The sequence below is a fragment of the Macrobrachium rosenbergii genome, chromosome 17 (assembly GCF_040412425.1).
Source record: "Macrobrachium rosenbergii isolate ZJJX-2024 chromosome 17, ASM4041242v1, whole genome shotgun sequence".
In the NCBI taxonomy this organism is placed as follows: domain Eukaryota; kingdom Metazoa; phylum Arthropoda; class Malacostraca; order Decapoda; family Palaemonidae; genus Macrobrachium; species Macrobrachium rosenbergii.
The window spans coordinates 38,400,457-38,420,764 of NC_089757.1; the positions used below are offsets into that span (position 1 = coordinate 38,400,457).

The 20,308-nt window shown below is 40.1% G+C and overlaps 2 protein-coding genes across 3 annotated transcripts in view; one reads left to right on the plus strand and one right to left on the minus strand.

The window, feature by feature from the left end:
• The window catches only part of Ercc1 (DNA excision repair protein Ercc1), a 222,878-nt gene that overhangs the window by 188,699 nt on the left and 13,871 nt on the right, over positions 1-20,308 (plus strand). The gene's annotated exons all lie outside the window — the stretch shown is intronic.
• Positions 1-20,308, minus strand: part of Coa7 (Cytochrome c oxidase assembly factor 7) — a 126,454-nt gene that overhangs the window by 41,896 nt on the left and 64,250 nt on the right. Inside the window, exon 3 of the mRNA XM_067119876.1 lies at positions 4,193-4,476. Coding sequence (XP_066975977.1) covers positions 4,193-4,476 — 284 coding nt within the window. The remainder of the gene's footprint in view (positions 1-4,192; positions 4,477-20,308) is intronic.

The window sequence follows — 20,308 nt, forward strand, 5'->3', positions numbered from 1 at the left end:
TGTATATATATATGTATATATATATATATATACATATATATACACCAGGTTATACCATCACTAATCCGGCAATCAGTAGTCCCGGAACAATCAGTAATCGGCACAGAATTTCGGCTACAGTAATTTCTGTTTCCTAATTTTAAAATTTTTCGAATTAGCTCAGCTAGTAATCCAGTATTCGCTCGCAATTTCTGTTTCCTTTAATTTAAAATTTATTTGTGCCGATTTGGCGCAGTGTGCTGCCTCAACAAACTGGGGTGTTTGCAAACACAGGCATGCTTTTGCTGTTCCATTTTTTACATTTATTATTGTCTTTTGGCCTACGCTATGGTATATACACCATTATAGGCTACATATCTGATGGCCTAGCCTACATTATACTAAACTCTATTCAGATATTAACAGTATTATACAAACATCAACATAGCGAATGTGCATCTTTTCATGGATCTTTTAAAAAGTTATGCTTTACTACATCATATCCATTGCGTATATTCTCATATTGCTTTTTATTATAAATTACGATCAATGTTTGTTTTTGGAATCGATAACAGTGTTTATTTGCGCATTTAACTCAGTTCTGAAGCTTTTTCTTGCTTCTAGTAGCGTAAATGAATAGATACGAAATGTTTTTAAATCGAAATATAACTTAAATACATTTCGTTGTGAAATTAATTTAGCTATTTTTTCGTTAATATGTGGCGTTCAGAGAGTGCGGCTGGCGTTTTGGGGCATGTTTGTTTGTGTAAGAAAAGATCAAAGATTCCTTTCATTATTTTCTCTTGATTTCATCATATCTGAGCTTTACGTATTTATCTTTTATCGGCGTGAAAACAGCAGTAATTTGTATTCTTTCATGCCCAGTAGTTTTGATTAAATACATTCTCTCCAATTTTATTTACGGTCAAGTTTCATCCATGTTGCTGATGCACGATAATCTATAGTCACTAGCAGCTTGAACATTGCTTCCTCAGCTTCAGCTACAAATTGCAGCATAAAGTTACTGCAGCAGTATATTTCCTTACCGATCTTTCTCAAAGCAAATGAGTATAATTAACAAAAAAATATATTAGTCTATTGTACTGTATAACGTCATTTGTAACATAACTACAGTAATTGTTTAAACCGTCACGATGGTTTAAATCAAGCATAACAGTTGTTATCGGGCCCGATTATTAGCTTAAAACAACAGTTTCTTTCGGTTGTTTATGGTGATGTACGCGATAACGCAAAGTATAACGTTACTAACAATACTTTTATCATTCTCTCTTTTACCTTTTTAACTAGCAGATGGAATAAAGAGATGGAGGAAAAGAAGTTGGTCTCTCTTGCTGCCTGCATAAAAATCTAAAAATATTTCTAAATATTTTTGTATCAGTATTAATTACTAACCCCATCGTAAGCTTCGAATATCGTAAGTCGAATTATAAGTAGCTTTCGAGCACTACCTGTATTTGATGGTATGTTTCTTTATTAACCAACGCTGTACTGATTTATGGGATATTTTAATTCTAGGATGAGGTGCTTAGCTACTGGGTTTCGTGTATTCTAGCCTAATAAATGGTTAATCCAGCAAAATGGCTAATCCAGCACCCTCTAAGTCCCAATGATGCCAGATTAGTGAGCATACCTATGTATATATATATATATATATATGCATATGTATAGTATACACGTCTTTATATTCCATCCTAGCGTGTATTGTAGATTGGGTGCAAACAATGTTTACCATGTTATAAGTAATCAAAATTATTTTTCATAACTTTTATTCAAGAAGCCTATAATTTTATTTCCAGGTATGAGGTTGAAAATATCCAACCCACTGGGAAGAGTGGCAGAATTACAGCAGCTCTTTGGGGATGGATGGCTGTTCAATGAAAGGTTGAACAGCCATCAATATTGAAATATTAGATGTCCTTATTCCACCTGTAAGGTCACTTATCCTAGATCCAGAAACAGTTTATGAAGTGATGGATAATTTTTCTGTTAGAGAGAGAGAGAGAGAGAGAGAGAGATACTACTCACCCTCCTTTTAGTGTATGCAAAGACCGTGAGAGGTACAAGCTTTGTGGTTGGTTAAAATCACCCCCTTCCTGCCAATAGCATGTCGTCAAGGTGGGCGAGAGGGGGGGAGGGGGTTGTTACAAGTTTTTATTGGCTACTGTCAGTCCTTCCGGACAATAGCGTATTGTCATGGAGAGAGGGGGTTGCTGCAACCTTTGTTATTGGCTGCTACTAATCCCTTGTGCCCGTCTCATCATGAAGCCTACATCAAAGCAATAAAAAAATTGTCACACAACCGATGATGGGATTTTAGTATATTTTTGTGTTTATATACAGTAATCCATATTCCTTTGAAGGATATATGCAGTACAGAGAGAGAGAGAGAGAGAGAGAGAGAGAGAGAGAGAGAGAGAGAGGCAGAGCCTTACTTAAATCTCAAGAGAGAGATTGGACTTTATTAAATCTCAAAGTGGAATTACTCAGAGAGAGAGAGAGAGAGAGAGAGAGAGAGAGAGAGAGAGAGAGAGAGAGAGAGAGAGAGAGAGAGAGAGAGAGAGAGAGAGAGATATGGGTGGTTGGCCGTACTGAAATCTCAAAAGTGAAATTATTTGTGAATTATTCGGGGAGGGAGAGAGAGAGAGAGATATGGACAGTTGGCCTTACTTAAATCTCAAAAGAGTGAAATTATTCGAGAGAGAGAGAGAGAGAGAGAGAGAGAGAGAGAGAGAGAGAGAGAGGCTGAATGAAGTGATAACATCGGTAAGCAGTTTTATGATTTCAAGGGATTTTAATTTAACTTTTCTCGATACTTTGCTGTGGTTACCTTAATATTAATATTTTAAAATTAGTAAATAATTTTTTATCATAAAAAATGCATTTAGTCATGAAAATAAAATAAAAATCAGTAATTAGTGAATATTGCTCTATGAAAAAATCCACGAATGTGAATTTTCTTCCGTTGTATGCATTGGACCGAGTCATCCGAAATATTACCGTTGAGAATCGTAAGAAAACCTTACTTTTAATCCTTTGGGTGTCTTGAAAACAATGAATCCTACATTTTTATTGAGTTTTTCATTAAGAAAAACCTTCCAAATATTGACCATTCTGCCATTTTGGATGCATACTTCTTCAGATCTTCGTTGGACTGGCATCATCCGAAATACCGCCAAAAATTGTAAGAAAACCTTACTTTTAGTTCTTTGGATGTTTGAAAACAATGTATCCTGCATTTGTATTGAGTTTTTCAACAGAAAAACCTTCAAAATTTTACCATTCTAGAGCCATATTTCTTCTGTCGGATCGGCGTTGTCAGCATCATAAATCTGGATCATGCATTGTAACCCAGGAAATAATTTTTTTATGAATATACTTGAAAAGCGTCGTAAACTCAGACTGTTGTAACCCGGAGACTGTCTGTATTTATAATTTTACAAAATAAAATAAAATAAATTATTAGAAAAAAACATGTATAACTTGGTAAAATTTACAAGCGTTTTGTAAAAGAGGCCCCACACAGGATTGTAAATAGTCACTTTCAACTTCCTGTGGAAGGTTGGGAAAATTTTTTATAATTTTTTTACACCTTGTGCATTTGCATATCTTCCACTTTCCATTGAGGTGTTTTTTCTTAAACTGGCCAACCTTAAAGTTTGCCCAATCTAGGGGGTTGCATGATATATAAATAATTAGCCTGACTCTTAAGGGTTAATGTAAGAGAACAAAAAATTTGAGTTCTATACACGACCCACTTTTAAGAATGCACCTTTTTAAAGTGGGTAATAAAACCAGACCTACCAATACATTAGAACTATCTGCTCCAGTGACAGATACTCACAAACATAAACCAATCTGTTCATTATTAAAACATTAGTCCATGTAATAATGAAGATGTTTTATGTCTGGCTGTTTATTATGTCAAGCTGAAATGTACACTAGATTTATTAACCACTACTCTTACTTTCCTTCTAAACAGAAGTGATATATACAAAGTACTATGTATGCAAGGACTTAATTTCAATTGGTGAAGAATAACTTTGGTGGAGAGATAGAACAATTCCTTTCAAATTTTTGAAATACCAAATACGGCCAAGAGCAAAATGTTAAGTTTTTTTTTTTTATTAAAGGCAAAAGTGAAAGAACTTCCAAAACTGAAATAACAAAGAAATACAACAGATGTTTCACAAACCTTATCATAGTCCTTTGGTCTCTGCACATTTGTTGGCGTGTTTGACACACACATTAAACCACCATTGAGACATGAGTCAGGATCACCTGCTGTACATCCTTTTAAGTAATATGAATAAGCTTCGTCCATATTTTGTTTGCCACCTTTTCCCAGAAAACTATAATTGGCAAACTTATAGCAACTTCTGGCATGATTAGATTCGTCACAATTGGTACGGAAAACCTTAGAAGCCTTTTCAAAATCCTTTTTTACACCCTCTAAATAATCTCCCAGCAAATGGCAACCTGAAACAATAAATATACACACTGTACAGCATGTTAGTCATGAATAAAAATTTCTAGAATTAAACAACTTCTTGTGCTGAACATTAAAATTCAAGACATCCAATAAGGCAGGAAGAAAGTTAGTGTTTTTAACCTAAGCTTATAACAATTAATTCTTTTTAAAAAATTAATCCTCCAATGAGTACCAATACTGTCATTTAAACTTAAATACTCATGAAAATAAAAAACTGCACTTTCACATCACGAGAATACAACACCTTGTAGAGATTAGGGTTGCAAGCATCAATACATTATGAGCCATCAGCTTATGAACAGTGAACATAGAAATACAAGCTAGCTCGAAGCATTACACATACAATTTGCTTGTTTAACTTTCTGCCTTATAATTTTCATCCACTACTCTCAGTCTCTTTGCCTTTTAACGTTAATCTCTTCCCAACCAGCAGTACAACTGAACTTTGTCTTGGTCCAATTTTCACCTGTCATCCAAGAAGAAAACCTTCAGGTAAACCCAATAACATGGAGATGAGACTCAATGATCTTGCTAGGGTACTTTATAAAAACTATATTAACCTACAGTGCAACGGCCAATGAGATTGGAAACCCAATACCGTTATCTAGTGCCTGATTGAAGGAGGCAAGAAAAACTAGGGAAGGGGAAAAAGTGACAAACTTTACTGTACACCGAAAGATAGAGCATTCAAGGAAAGGTGGCTCATGATTTTAAAGATTGGGAGCCGCAATACAGAAAATGACATTTTTATAATACAGTAAAATAAAGTTTTATATATACTTACAAGTAACTACATAGCTATTAGTTTCTAACTATCGCGCCAGCTTAAATTTTGAAATTCGCAGTAAAACGTCTATTGTTTTGGTGTAGGTAACTCATCCCGCCCACTTTCAAGGAAGAATAGGTACAACACAGCCGAGGAGCTCAATTCGTTTGTGCCCTATGTTCAAGAGGGGAGGAGGGAGGACTTCGATCATGTAGTTACTTGGTAAGTATATAAAAAACTATTTTATTATAAAAACGTCATTTCTATAAAAGTAATTTACCAAGTAACTACATAGCTGAATCCCACATTGACAGGAGGTGGTTTACAAGGACATATTTTACTTAAAAACACTCGGTAATGGAGATGAATTTGAAATAGAAAGGTAGCTAGCATTGGTGAAATGCTTGTTGTAACCTTCCCTAGTGAGAGATCTACAGCAGGAAGATACTGCCACTGATTGGTGCTCATCTCAACCCATAGTGGCGTGGCGATAAAGCTGTGGGACGGCCCTACTTCACTTGGAGCTTTGCAGCTGAGGAGTACTCATATGGCTGCCAAAGCATTGCATTATAAAAAGTGCCCTTGCCCTGGGCTCAGTACCATAAAAAGCAACCTATACATCACATAAAATAACCACTACCCATCCATTAAAACACAACAACTGGTGAGTACTCCAGGTACACAGTACCCCCTAGCTTCCCATAACTCGACGACCTGTATCAAGGTGAGGAGATTGAGAAATAGAAGGCACACCTCCTATCCTTCGTTCCCCAATACCATGCCAGCCACAGATAACAGACCTAAGGTACTGCAGTTTTTGTAAACAGTCTCTACATCACGTAAATAATGATTAGTAAACACTGAACTACACCTCCAATAGGTGGACTGAAGGATCGTGGATAGCAATAAGTTACGCTTGAAGGCCAATGAAGTGGCAACTGCTCTTAGCTCGTGGGCTTTGCCTTTATAAATGGGTTAGTCACCATCTCGAATTTCCAAGTCAGATTATGTCCCTCAAGAAGAAAGCCAAAACATTCTTGGACAGTGGACGGGAAGGGTTCTTGACCGAGCACAAGAGGTTATGAGAGGGGCCTCTGATCCTCTTAGTCCTATGGAGATAATGCTTTAATGCTCTTACCAGACGCAGAGCTGTCTCTTGGTCTGTTGGGCAGAGGATGTCCGTCAGGGTCTTGATAGTGAATGAGCAGGGCCAGGGATTGGACGGAGTGTCGTTCTTAGCTAAAAACCCAAGAGTGAACAAGCAGCCACATATCCCTGTGAAAATCCAACTTTCTTATCAAAGGCCTGCAGTTCACTAATCCTACTGGCCGTAGCCAAAGCAACCAGAAAGAGGGTTTTTCTAGTTAAATCCCTGAGAGATAAAGAGTGAAGGGGTTCAAATGGAGGGCCCAAAATCCATTTAAGGACAACATCCAGGTTCCAGGATACCGAAGTTGTCCTCTCTTGCTTTGAAGTGTCCAAAGACTTGATCAGGTCACTAATGTCTTGACTTACAGACATATCCAAACCTCTATGTCTAAAAACTGAATTTAGCATGGCTCTGTAACCTCTGACAGTGAATGTAGCTAAGCCTTGAGAAGACCTCAGGAAGAGCAGAAAGTCTGCAATTTGTGCTAGAAAGGTTTCAGAAGAAGAGACGTCATGTCTTCAACACCAGCTGCAGAAGACTGCCCACTTGGCCTGGTAGACTTTAGAGGAAGACCGACGTCTACACTTTGCAATAGCCTCCGCAGCTGGTCTTGAAAAGTCCTTTGCTCTGACAAGCTTTCTGACAGTCTGAAGCTTGTCCGAGCAAGAGCGGATAAGCCTTGGTGGAAATGATGGAAGTGTGGCTGTTTGGGGAGACTTTGTCTCTGTGGCAAAAGTCTTGGGTAGTCCACTACCAGCCTGAGAAGGTCTGGGAACCACTCCTTCTGCAGCCAAAATGGAGCTACAAGGGTCATTGATATGTTGCTATAGGAGAGAGACTTGTTTATGACCTCTCTCACCATGCTGAACGGTAGGAAGGCATACATGTCCAGGTTTGACTAGTCCTGGAGCACTACATCTGTTGCTCATGCCAGAGGGTCCAGGGCTGGAGAACAATAAAAGGGAAGGCAATGATTCCTCGATGTTGTAAACAGGTCTATCGAGGGCTTTCCCCTATGTTTCCACAGGTCGGTGCACACCTGCGGATTCAGTGTCCATTCCGTAGCTAGAACCTGTCTGCAGCGACTCAACTTGTTTGCCAGAACATTTAACCCTTAAACGCTTGCCAGAACATTTAACCCTTAAACGCTGAGCCTCTATTCACAAAAGTGTCTGCCGTATGCAGGCGGCGTTCGGGAGTTAGTGCCGAGGCGGAAAAAAAGTTTTTTTCAAAAAATCACAGCACACTTAGTTTTTAAGATTACGAGTTAATTTTTGGCTCCTTTTTTTGTCACTGCCTGAAGTTTAGTATGCGACCATCAGAAATGAAAAAAAATATCATTATCATATATAAATATTCAAATATATGACAGCGCAAAAAAAAAATTTCATATATAATTGTATACAAATCGCGCTGTGAGCAAAACGGTTAAAGCTAATGAGTTATTTTTTTATTCGTTGTACTGTACACTAAATTACGATGATTTTGGTATATAACAAATTGTAAAACGATCAAAGCAACACAGAGAAAATATTATCACAAAATGATGCATGAAATATTGTGCTAGAGGCTTCCCGTTTGTTGCAAAATGAAGGTAATTGATTGAATATTACTAGACTGTAAGTGGCCAAATGAACTGCCTTCAGCTCCTTCACACTGATGTGGAGCTTTCTCTCATCCTGAGACCACGTCTCTGAAACTTCCATATTCTCTAGAAGAAAGGCGCAACCCAGGTCTGATGCGTCTGAGTATAAGGTTAGTTTGGGGCTCAGAGGATGCAGTGGCTTCCCTATTAAAAACATTCGTTCTGCGAGCCACCACCAAAGGTCTTCCTTGATCCCGGGCGTGATGGAGAAAATGAACAAATCTGGAAGGGTCTTCCTGGGGCCTTTAGGAAGAATTGTAATACTCTTGTGTGGAGTCTTCCAAAGGGTACGAACTTCTCGATGGATGAGAGTGTGCCCAGTAGATTCATCTATTTGTTGGCCAAGAAGGATGGGAGAAGTAGTTTCGTACTGTCCACAGGCAGGAATGGGCTCTTTTGTGGGACGGAAAAGCCTGAAAACTCAGAAAGTTGACCCTCATCCCTAAATAGAGAATCAACTGAGTCGGGACACAGTTGTGACTTCTGGTTGATTAAAAGGCCCAATTCTTGGGCAAGGAGAAGTGTCTTCTAAAGGTCCTCCATGCATCTTACTCTTGAGGGGGAGCGCAGGAGCCAATAATCCAAATATAGGATGGAGCCACTTCGCAAGAGGGGCAAGAACACGGGTAAAAACTTGAGCTGTGGAGAGGCCAAAGCACAGAGCCTGAAATTGGAAGACTCTGCCCTGGAACACAAAACTCAGGTACTTCCTGGAGTCCGGATGTACTGGGACATGGAAGTATGCATCCCGCATATCAATGGTCACCATCCAATCTCCCTTGCAGGACAGGCCTCTAACCTCCCAATGACTTGGGGGCGACAAACAGACGGTTGTAGAAACCTTCCGTGCTTATGTCTTTGACCACCTCTACAGCTCGCTTCCTTCCTGAGCAGGGAAGAGACCTCTTGTGACAGGGCCGAAAACCTCTCCGAGCCTACCGAGTAGGCTGTCAAGCTGATGGGAGATGACACTAAAGGAGGTTTCTCCTGAACGCGATGGAATAGCCCTTTCTGAGGACTTCCAAGACCCATGGCTCTGCATTTCTGGCTTCCTATTTGCCCCAAAAATGGAGAAGCCTGGCTCCCACAGGAACACGGAGGACAGGATCCTCACTTGCGAGAGGAGGGCTTAGAAGATGACTTCTTGACAGGTCAAACTGACCGAAAGTTTGTGTGAGGGCAGGGCTGAAACTTTGCTCTGCCGCCTCAAAAGGGCTGCTGTTGAAGCAGGGAGACTGTCCTTGCACTAAAGGAGGTCACAGGACCACGTCCAAACTCCTTGGGGCACTTGGTAGACTGTGCAAGCAGATCTTGAGTAGACTTTTTCTGTAATTCTGCTGCTGTGTTCCAATGTAGCACAAGGAAACAAACTAAAGCGGTCCAAGGGCAAAAAAAGGAGAGCCGACCTTTGGGAAAGAGTGACCCCCTTTGCGGTAAAAGAACACCACTGCTTTCTTTTCCTGAGAACTCCCACAGAAAATAAGGCAGCCAGTTCTTGGGAGCCATCCCTAATTGCCTTATCTGCGCATGAGGAGACTCCCAGCCAGTCCGAAGAAAAGTTCTCTTGAAGAGTGGCGCAGTCTTCAATCTTCTTAGCCAAGGCACTTACAGTCCAGTCCAAGAAACTGAAGATTTCAAAGACCTTGAATATGTCCCGAACCAAATGGTCCAGTTCTGAAGATGTGAACAAGATCTTGGTGGAGGAAAACACTGACCTACACGTGGAATCAATCAGGCTGTAAAAGTCCCCTTGGGAGGAGGCAGAAACTCCCAAGGAAGGAGCTTCCCCAGTGGCACACGAAAGATACCTCCTTTTCGACAGATGAGGAGGAGGGATGCAAAAAACCGTCTTGCCAAGTTCGATCTCTCTTCTCTGCTAACCAACCACCAACCCCAGATAAGGCTTTCTTTAATGAGGAGGAAAGGACCATCTTGGGCAGCCTGGAAGACTCTGCAGGCTGACTCATCATAAACGCAGAACCAGGAGACGTTGGGGTTGCTGGAGTGAAGAAGGTCAGGTAACATAAAAAAGGAAGTATTAAGAGAGCTGCATAAGTTGAAGTTGGTTCCTGCTCGATGTCTTCATCATCGGATGAAATTGGAGAAGGAGCTAAGTCCGATGGATCCCGAGTCACTCTAGGAGGCTTCTGTAGGAGATCCAAAATACTGTCCAAACAGTGCTGGATAGGTTCCAATGAAGGATCCTGAACAACAGGGGTATACAAACCCTTCGAGCCAGACTGAAGAGGCAGCATTTGCTGCCTCGAATGTGGCGCCGAATGCTTGGCAGATGCTGGTGCCAAGCGGACAGGTGGACACACAGACACAGGTGGATGCACGGCCACAGGAGAACACTTGGATACTGGGAGCTCAAACACTGGACGCTCAGATCCCAGTGGGCGCTTGGATCCTGCAGGGTGCTCAGATCCCACTGAGAGCTCAAACACTGGACGCTTGGATCCCGGCGCTCGAATCCCACTGGGCACTCGAATCCCACTGGGCACTCAAATCCTACTGGGCATTCAAATCCCACTGAGCACTCGAATCCCACTGGGAGCTCGGATCTCACTGGGAGCTCTACCACTGAAGGTTCATGAGACAAACGACTGGGGCTGTCCCAGATGCTACAGGTAGGCTTGGGACTATGTTCCTGTTCTCTGGGTTGCTTACAAGGAAGCAGGGAAGTGCACTCAGCAGTGGATGCATGTCTTTTCAATGGCCTAGATGCACTAGAAAAGCGCCAACTATGTCCCTTGCCCGCACTGGAGTCCAAATCACTAGATGACAACGCATGCACTTCCAGCTGGACACCTTTCCAGTGGTTGTCCACCGAGTCTTGGGATCTACGTACAGCAGGCTCAGGTGAGGGGGAAACTACACATGAGCTAACCCCACCAACCTCCCATGGACCTCTGGTTTGCCTACTCCTAAGTTTAGGAGAGTTTAACAGGACCTTCATCTAGGAGCATTAGTGGGACAAGTAGTCACCTCCTCCACTGACACTACACTTGCACCCTGATCACTTGCACTCGTTTGTCCATGAGACACTTGACTGAAGCCCCAATTTGGGCTACAGTATTAACCAAAAGGCTGAATTGCTAGTCTATCCTGGCTTTGAGGCTGGCGATGGCATTGGGTTCATAAGGTTGGGAGCGAAGTAACAGAGTTGCTGGAAAATTCGGAGGGCTGGTAATGGGGGAAAAAGCAGTTACAGGCGTAGAAAGAATGGGTACATCAAGAGAAGAAACCTGGCTAACAGAACCCCTAGCTTCGGCTCTAGTGGCCGCCTTTCTCTCCCTATTTCTTTGAAGTTTGTCAAGTTGTGAATTCAAAGTCTTCCATTTCCCCTGATCCCTATCCCTCCACTCTTCACAATTAGGTCAGAAGAACAAATTTGCCCTCTGCAATGACAACAAATAGCATGCAAGTCATATCTGGCTATCACCATTCTGGTATTGCAGCCTTTTCTGCAAAACCAGATAATAGTCGACCTAGAGTCAGACATAATCAAAAGTCACAGTCAGGAAAAAAGTCAAATCTAGCTAAGCTAAGCTAAATGTAATTAGTGCAAATGCTACCAAAAAGAAAAAATACTTCACCAAAGATGGCGATAGCCACAACCACCCGGTGAAAAAAATAAAAACAAAAGCTGCTCAAACAACCAATGATCAGTCGTTGACCAGCAGAAACGAACTGAGCTCTTCAGCTGTGTTGTACCTACTTTCCCAAAAGTGGGTAGGGCAAGTTACCTACACCAAACCAATACAAGAGCTACCACGAACTTCAAAATTTAAGCTGCCACAATACTGTAGTTATAAACTAATAGCTATGTGGTTACTTGGTAAGATACTTATATAACACAGGCTCCTGGTTACTTGGTAAGATACTTATATAACAAAGGCTCCCCCCAAATAAACAAACCTGAACACTGGTGATCTCAAGAGTAAATGTGGTTTATAAATTTGCATGGAAGACACTCTTTATGCTTTGTAAAGCATTGGCCAAAAACTGAACACTGGTGATCTCAAGAGTAAATGTGGTTTATAAATTTGCATAGGAGAAGAAACTCTTTATGCTTTGTAAAGCATTGGCCAAAATATTTGTAGCGATCTCCAGAAGAATAACAATGTCACTAGAATAGCACTGATTTCAGCTCAATCCAGAAAAAAGGCAAAATAAGACAGCACTATTCCAAACAAAAATGATCAATGATCGAATAATCATGAGAAAGAATAGACTGTAAAATCAAAACAACTGCCTAATTTCTTACAATTAGAAAAACTGAATTATATATCTCACAAGACAATTCAAGTTAACCAAAGAAGCCACAATGTCAACAGTATAGCAAGACTGAATTACATTCATCATGCACAAAAAGTATACAGTAATTTCAAATAAGCATTAGGCTACCTGCATTATACAGTATATACTTTATAAAAGTTAAGGCATAACACCAAAATACAGAAACCTTTTATCGGATTTTTCATGGCAGAAGAATGTAGCCCACTGTGAAAGCAGTTAAATACAATTTTACTTCTTATACAGCAATTTCTCAAGTATCATTACTGTTATGTTTTTGTCTGACAGAAGTTAAATGATTTAAGGGAAAAATCATGCACAGAATACTTCCCCTGAATTTACAATTAACTCCAATACAAATAATTTTAAATCAAATGCTTATACAGTAATTAGAACTTAACCCTATTTAAATCAACAAATAATTTTAAATCAAAAGCTTCTAATTAGAACTCAACCCTATTTAAATCAAGTGGCTAGTGCTCTTACAGGTCAGATTTGGGTCTTGCTGGAAGCTGATGTTGGGATCTTTGAGTAACTCAGGGAGGGGGTGGGGACAAACTCCCCTTTGAGAAGATCAAATTACTGCCTCACGCCCAGTCACTTTCCAGTCATTTAACCCTTTATGGCCCAACATGACAATTTTGTCAACTCATTTTCTACCGGCTCGGCTCTCAATAGGACAGATTACATCCACTCTTTATGTTAGACTTGACAAATTTGTCTAACATCTGTCTATCTGAAAAAAGCAACTGAAAGCTGACTGGTCCAGAACAAAGGATGCTATGCTCAGTTAAATGTTGAAAAATACATGTGACTGATGCTGCGTGTTTATTCTCATCTTTTGTAGGTCACGGATGAATAATCACTTATGTCATATCTCATATATTTTCTATTGATAAAAGAATACCAGCAGATCATGAAAATCCACCTGTCTCGTGAGTTTTTGTTGTATATGATTTGTGAGCAAATATATATAGGTGCCGTTTTCGTCATGTCTGTCACATGGTTACTGACTTTATACTGCTCGTGTATAACACGTGCCCTTCACTTGTACCTAATGATATCGAGTAAGTATGAGGAATTATAGTCATAAATCATGACTTGCCATGTTTTCTTTATGAATATGCTACTAAAATGTTTATACCTAATGTCTTTTTTTTATCCAGATTAGTTATTTCTGCTCTGATGTATGTGCTGTCCTGTATTTGTAGAAATTTTGATCCTGCCATCTTTTATGCAAGAGTTAGACGCAGGCTGCTTTGCAAACAAAATACATGAGTAGTGTTAGTTGAAAAAGACTGTACTGAGTGATGAATATTCTGATGAAGGACAGGGCATGGTAGATGATGAGTCTGGGTTATTTCCCGAGACAGATGTCATCAATTTTGGTATAAAGTGTATTGTTTGTATGTGTTTTAGAAAGCCTCAGAGTAATTTCTCTGATGTTTATTTAGGAAAGCCAGCGTGGTATTTCAAGAAGCTTTTCACTTCAGAATTCCTAGATGATGTAGTCCATCAACTGAATCTCTCTGCTTCACAGAAAAATATGAACAAACCACTATATCTAACTATGGAGGAACTTGAATGAATAGGATCATTTACTTATTTCACCATAATTCAAACTCCTCAAAACACGTCTGCACGGGTCTCGGGGTTTGTTTGGAAGGTACAGAGATTACACTGCTATGATCATGTGCAGAAATAGATGGGAGCCTATAAAATCAAACCTAAACATCAGGCGTAATGATGATGAGATAAACTATCATAAGCTCTTTACGATTACCAGTGGTAAATCACTTGAGAAAGAAGCTTCAAGAACTTCCAATGCAACAAAACATTTGCACTGATGAGTAGATGGTTCCTTTCAAAAGCAGGCATACCATGAAACAATACGAGTATTTATCCATGAAACACAAAAAATGGGGGTTCAAGATCTTTGTTCTTGCAGACAGTGGGGTTCTTATTCACGGTTTCATTCCTTATACAGAGTCCATTCAATCTGTGAATACATAAGGTAATCCAGAATTCAGTGCCTCTTCAAACACCATTTTCCCCTCGGCTGAAACAATACAAAGCAATAATAATCACCTTCTATATTCTGATAGCTGGTTTACCTCTGTTTCACTTCAAAAATATGTGGCTGAAAAAGGAATCTGGTGCTGTGGGACAGTTAGACCATGTCGACTTACAAGACTAAAGTTAGCATTAGATAATGAGGCTCCACACTTTTGGCACTGTTGAAGAGATATTTTTTTTTTTTTACCAACTCTTTAAAAGGGAGATACAGGCAGTCCCCGGTTATCGGCGATTTGGTTTTTCGTGGCTTGTCTAGCGACGAAAATTGGTGAGTTTTGGCGCCAATTTCCACTTATCGGCGCTGATAATCATGTATTGGCACCAATACATACCTAACAGAGGCGCCAATAACCAAAAATTGTCTATTATTGGCGCTTATCGCCGCTGATAAGCACTGAAAAAAGCGCCGATTTTCGGTTATCGACGATTTTCACTTATCGTCATGCCATCGGAACGGAACCCCCACCGATAACCAGGGACTGCCTGTATCTCCCTTTTAAAGAGTTGGTAAAAAAAAAAAATATCTCTTCAACAGTGCCAAAAATGGCTTGTTTGGGAAGGGTAATTACTCTAAACACCTCATCAAGAACCATTGCCCTTTCAGGACTAATATGTTTCACTTGGCGGAGTATATGAGCAGTCATGCTAAGAGCAAAGTCAGCAATGGAAAGCACTTTGATGGAATAATGTACTGATTTCATAAGCACTTCTGCCTCACTATCAGACTTAAGTAACTTACCGTTTTGAGAACCCTTCGTTTCATTGGGCCAAGAAACTTGAAAAACTTGTCTCTTGGACGGCAGAAGGACAAAGATCTGGCATCATACCCGTGTTGTAACTCACAGGTCCATGCGGCTCCATAAAATTGGAAACTGAAGCAGTTGCATTCTGAGAATCTGTTTTAAGGGATAACACTTTCAAGATTGCCTCAAAACATGCTTTGCCTGAATCAGATAATTTTTAACTTCTTTTCACCTGTATTGGAGCTGAGGTAGCAGGCACAGTGCCTCCATCAACAGAGATTGCCTCAGAACAAGCTTTACCTGAAGCAGATAATTTTTAACTTCTTTTCACATGCATTGGAGTTGAGGTAGCAGACAAAGTGTTTCCATCAACAGGTTCATCCTTGGTGAAAAGGTGAGGGTAAAGCAAGGCAGTGTGATCTATCAAGCACTTAAAAACTGATGGAGAAACATCCAAATCCGGGCCGAAATCCGTCAAGTCTCAAGGTATAACTAAGGTAGCAGAAACAGGCAACTTTGCAGACCGAACAGTGACGTAACCAAGGCTGCCAGCAATGACATCACAGGAGACAGGTGGGAAGTGCCAGATGCCTGGGGGAATGACAAAACCACAGGTTGAGGAGGAGACACTTCAATAAATCCCGAAGAGAAGAAAGCTTTGACTCTAGTGACAACCCTACTGAAGTGACAGCAGGAGCTGTCTGCACAACACTAAAAATGAAGAGGAAGGGCCACTAGTACAAGTAGTTAAGTTGTCATAAGATGAGGAATAAGAAGCAACAGGGGGAGACCGAGTAAGTGGGGGAGGGTTAACATCAAAAACAGAAGAAATGGAAGATGACACAGGGCAAATATATTAATGAACAACTGAAGTGCAGTCAACTCCCACCTATTCTCGGTTCAGGATTCATGGCTTCGCCTATTCAAGGATTTTTCTGCGGAACTCATCACCGAAATACTGTATTCGGTAATAAGTTCCACAAAAAATCCACAGATTTTTTCATCGAGATATATTCACTAATTACTGTATTTTCATGTTATTTTCGTGACTAAATACATTTTTTTATGTTGTAAAATGATTTACTAATTTTCAAACAATATTAATGTAAACACAGCATACTATCGATAAAATGTATTCTTTTTTCAATGCATATTAAATATTAAGGTACTGTACAGTATTTAACTTCCCAGGGTCTCCCCATGCACTGTATAAAGAAAACAAGACTGCTTCAATACTTTATGGAGAAAATGGATGCACTGTACAGTACTTGAAAATAAGGGTCACCTGAATAGTTTTCATACTTAGCTGTAAGCCATATATTTTTAAGGGTAATGCTTTTAAGCGGCTATTACACGGCGATTTTCACGCAGCACGGCTCCGTTCGCTCAGCATTTGCTGAACAAACGCTCAGTACGCCCAGCAAACCCGATCGCGCGATACCCATCACTGCTGGGTGAAACCGCTGTGGCGCCAGCATTTGTTTACATTCGTTCGCGATCGATGTTCACGTGTACAAGCTACACTGCATCAACAAGACCTTCACCATGCCTGTGCAATGGACATTTGAGACTGAGAGAGCCTCATTGAAAAGTGAGATCGCGATCAATCCTGTGGAATCAAGGGATCCTTCCCACAACAAGAAAACGCTTAAAAAGTACTTGTATGGCGAGATAGCGAGGAACTTCAAGGCGTTTCCACATGTAGAAGGAATTGATGCAGGTATGTATATGGTTTTTATGTAGTCACTGTTTAGTAGTAGCAGAACACTTTAGGCCATATTTGGTTGTGTGAAGTAATGTAATCAGCAAAATCATGGCCTAGCCAGGCCATGCAAAGCCATGGCCTACCTGGGCTAGGCAAAGCAATGGCCTTGCTAGTCCATGCAAAGCCAAGGCCTAGCTGGGCTAGGCAAAGCAATGGCCTTGCTAGGCTATGCAAAGCCAAGGCCTAGCTGGGCTAGGCAAAGCAACGGCCTTGCTAGGCCATGCAAAGCCATGGGCTAGGCAAAGCAATGGCCTTGCTAGGCTATGCAAAACTATGGCCTAGCTAGGCTATTCCTTTCACAGTTCTGTGGCCAGCCAATGTTAGAGAACTGCCATTAGAGGCTAGCTTAACCATAAACACCAACCTAAACTTTGTCAGTCATGTGATATTATGATACCATTAGCATGTGACAATATGTAATATGGGTTATTTCGTGATAAATACTATTAACACTCAATTAGTGGCAAGTTTACTCATATTGTAATATACTGTAACAGATATAAGCTAGAATTAAGAGACCATAACGGCACTCTGGGTAGGATAGTATAATCTGAGTACCAAACAGCACCATTATAATTTTTTTGGTGTTTAGTTTAGGAAAAGTTATAGTACAAAAGTTGTTTATATTGTCCTAAAATGTAGTATGTGAAGGTGGAACTCTTAAGGGGCCTTGGGGGTGTAGCCCCCCAGCTAGGAATTAACCAAGTTAGGGACAGGTGAGGTAGGTGTTTTGGGTTAGGCTAGTGCCCTATAATGTCCCTAAAACACCTACCTAACCTCCTGACCTGTCACAGAATTATTGCATGGTTATTATGAGAAATTCTCAATATTGACTATTCGCATCTCAAATGTTGCATGTTCATAGAGAGAAATTGTCTTAAGTGTCGTTTCATTGAACAAGTATGAACATACGCTGGCCAAAGGCCTTTGATCCCCAGATTGAGTATTTTAGACTTTGTTTTTTGTTTTTGGATACCAGCCTTAAAAGTTGAAATTTAACCTATCATACTTTAGCCTGGCCAGGAGGCTTCACCCCTGGATCCCCTGTTGTGCCAACTTATAAAATACCCCTTCCATTTCATTATTTCTATGATTATTGTAAGTTAATCAAACTTGAATTTTTCTCTTGCAGATGCTGTAGTGATGAAATTTAGTATCTTAAAAACATCATTTCGGAGGGAGCTGGCTAAAATCAAACAAGTAAAAAGTGGCTCAGGAGGAGACTATGTTCCAAAGTGGAGGCTCTTTGAGTTGATGTTGTTCCTGACTGATGTTGTCACCCCAGGGAAGAGTACATCAAACCTTGAGACTACTGTGTCTGTAAGTATTAAGAATGAATTACTGTTTCAAGTATTGTATGTTTATTTTTGCATTTCAGTGTTTTTACAGAAGTTGCCTTAATTTGTATATTCCTTTTTATGATTTACCTTTTTGAAGTTGCCTTAATTTGTATATTCCTTTTTTATGATTTACCTTTTTTTCAGCAGGAGTCCCAGTCCTCCCATCAGCAGGAGTCCCAGTCCTCCCATCAGCAGGAGTCTCAGACCTCCAATCAGCAGGATTCCCAGTTATCCCAATCTCTTTTAGTACAAATTGACTCCTATCAGTCTGATGATGAAGTCGTCCATGAGCCATTCAATTATGACAGTAGCGTAGATGAAATTGATCTGCTTACCCCAGCATCTTCACACACACTCTGCCAGGAACAAGTCGATCATCATCATCATCACCACGTAATAAAGAAACTTGAGGTCGAACTCGTACTCAAAAGCAAAAGGAATATGACACCAGAACGCAACCAGTGCAACCGGGGTAGCATTATCTTTTTTAAAATCAACTGCACAAGCACAAAGGAAAGAAGACATCCCATACGCAGCAGGGGTTTTTGTAAAAGAAGTAATATCTGAATTTCCTCGCCATAAACATCCAAGACTTATGCTTAAACTTGCTGCATTCCTAAACAAGTTGAAAGAGGAGGAAGGCAGTTAATCACTGGCCATAAACTGTTGTAAGGTGGTATTTTTTTTTCATGTATGATTTCTTTCCTGGGGTACAGATATGACACACGAAAGAAAAGAATCTGTCCCAGGGCCATAATTTTATTTTTTACACATTGCATTATAATGTTAAATAAAAAAAATACATTGTCACAGAAACTTTATTTATCCTATAAAATTTATGCAGAACACTTTTTATTGCACTCAAGGTTATAAAATACTAAAGTCCTGGATGTACACAATGGTAAAATTTTATTTCCTATACAAATATATTTGTAGCTCTTAATTATTATTATCATCACCACAAAAAAAAGAGCTAGTGTCTGAAGGCCATTATTATCATCACCACAAAAAAAAAAGAACTAGTGTCTGAAGGCCATAGCATCCTGAAATGCTACCTTGCCTTCATTACTGAAGTAATCACAAAATGTGATCCTCTAAAGCCAATTCTTGCACAAGATTATTGAATTGGCTGCCCTCCGCACGTCTCTGTAACCAGGGTTGAGTCCACAACGTCCTCCTCCTCCGTCTTCCGCCTGTATTTCTCTTCCCTTCGTCTTCATCCACGGCAATTACTACCAAAGCCATTGCCATGGCCATATTCTGGTCATTGGTGTACAGATGAGACATTTCCATGATTATGATGCGCCTTGATGCCAACACTATGAGGACTTTCTAGGGTTTGTTTTGATTTTACAGCTGCTGCTTCTCGCAGGGGACTGAACAGCTGATCACATGGTGGTACCGTTGTCATGGCAATGCACAGTTTGCTTGCTGAAACTGCTGCGTGTTCGAGATCTGTGTAATAGTTTTGTTCAGCAAATGCTGAGCGAACGGAGCCGTGCTTGGCGTGAAAATTTCGCCCTGTACAGCCACTTTAAGGGGCGTTTGACTAAAAATCGAAAAATCAAAATTTTCTGAGATATTTTATATATGGGCATCATACATATCCTGACTATCTTCTCAGAAAGTTTTATTAAAAATTCGCCATAGTTTAGGAGTTATAAACAAAAACAGTAAACCCTATCATAGACAAAATTACATTTTTTTCGTATATAATGTAATGATAATGTCAGTATATCGGTAGTAATTTCCTTTTAGCTATGAAATAATAATATCTAAATGCGTTATATGGCAACCCTGTGGACCTAGTAATGATCAGCGAAAGCCAGGAATCCATGGGGCAGGCAGTGACGTCAGACAGTCAGTCAGTAGCAGCTCAGAGCTTGACTAAGCAAGACCTCGCTGCCCAACCTGAGCCGTGTGTTTGACACTCGCTTCATCTAGCTTCATTTAGCGAGTTATATTACTTTAAAGTCTATTGTTATATATTTTGGCTTTTCAAATATGTCATAAAAACATCAAACTGTAACAGCAA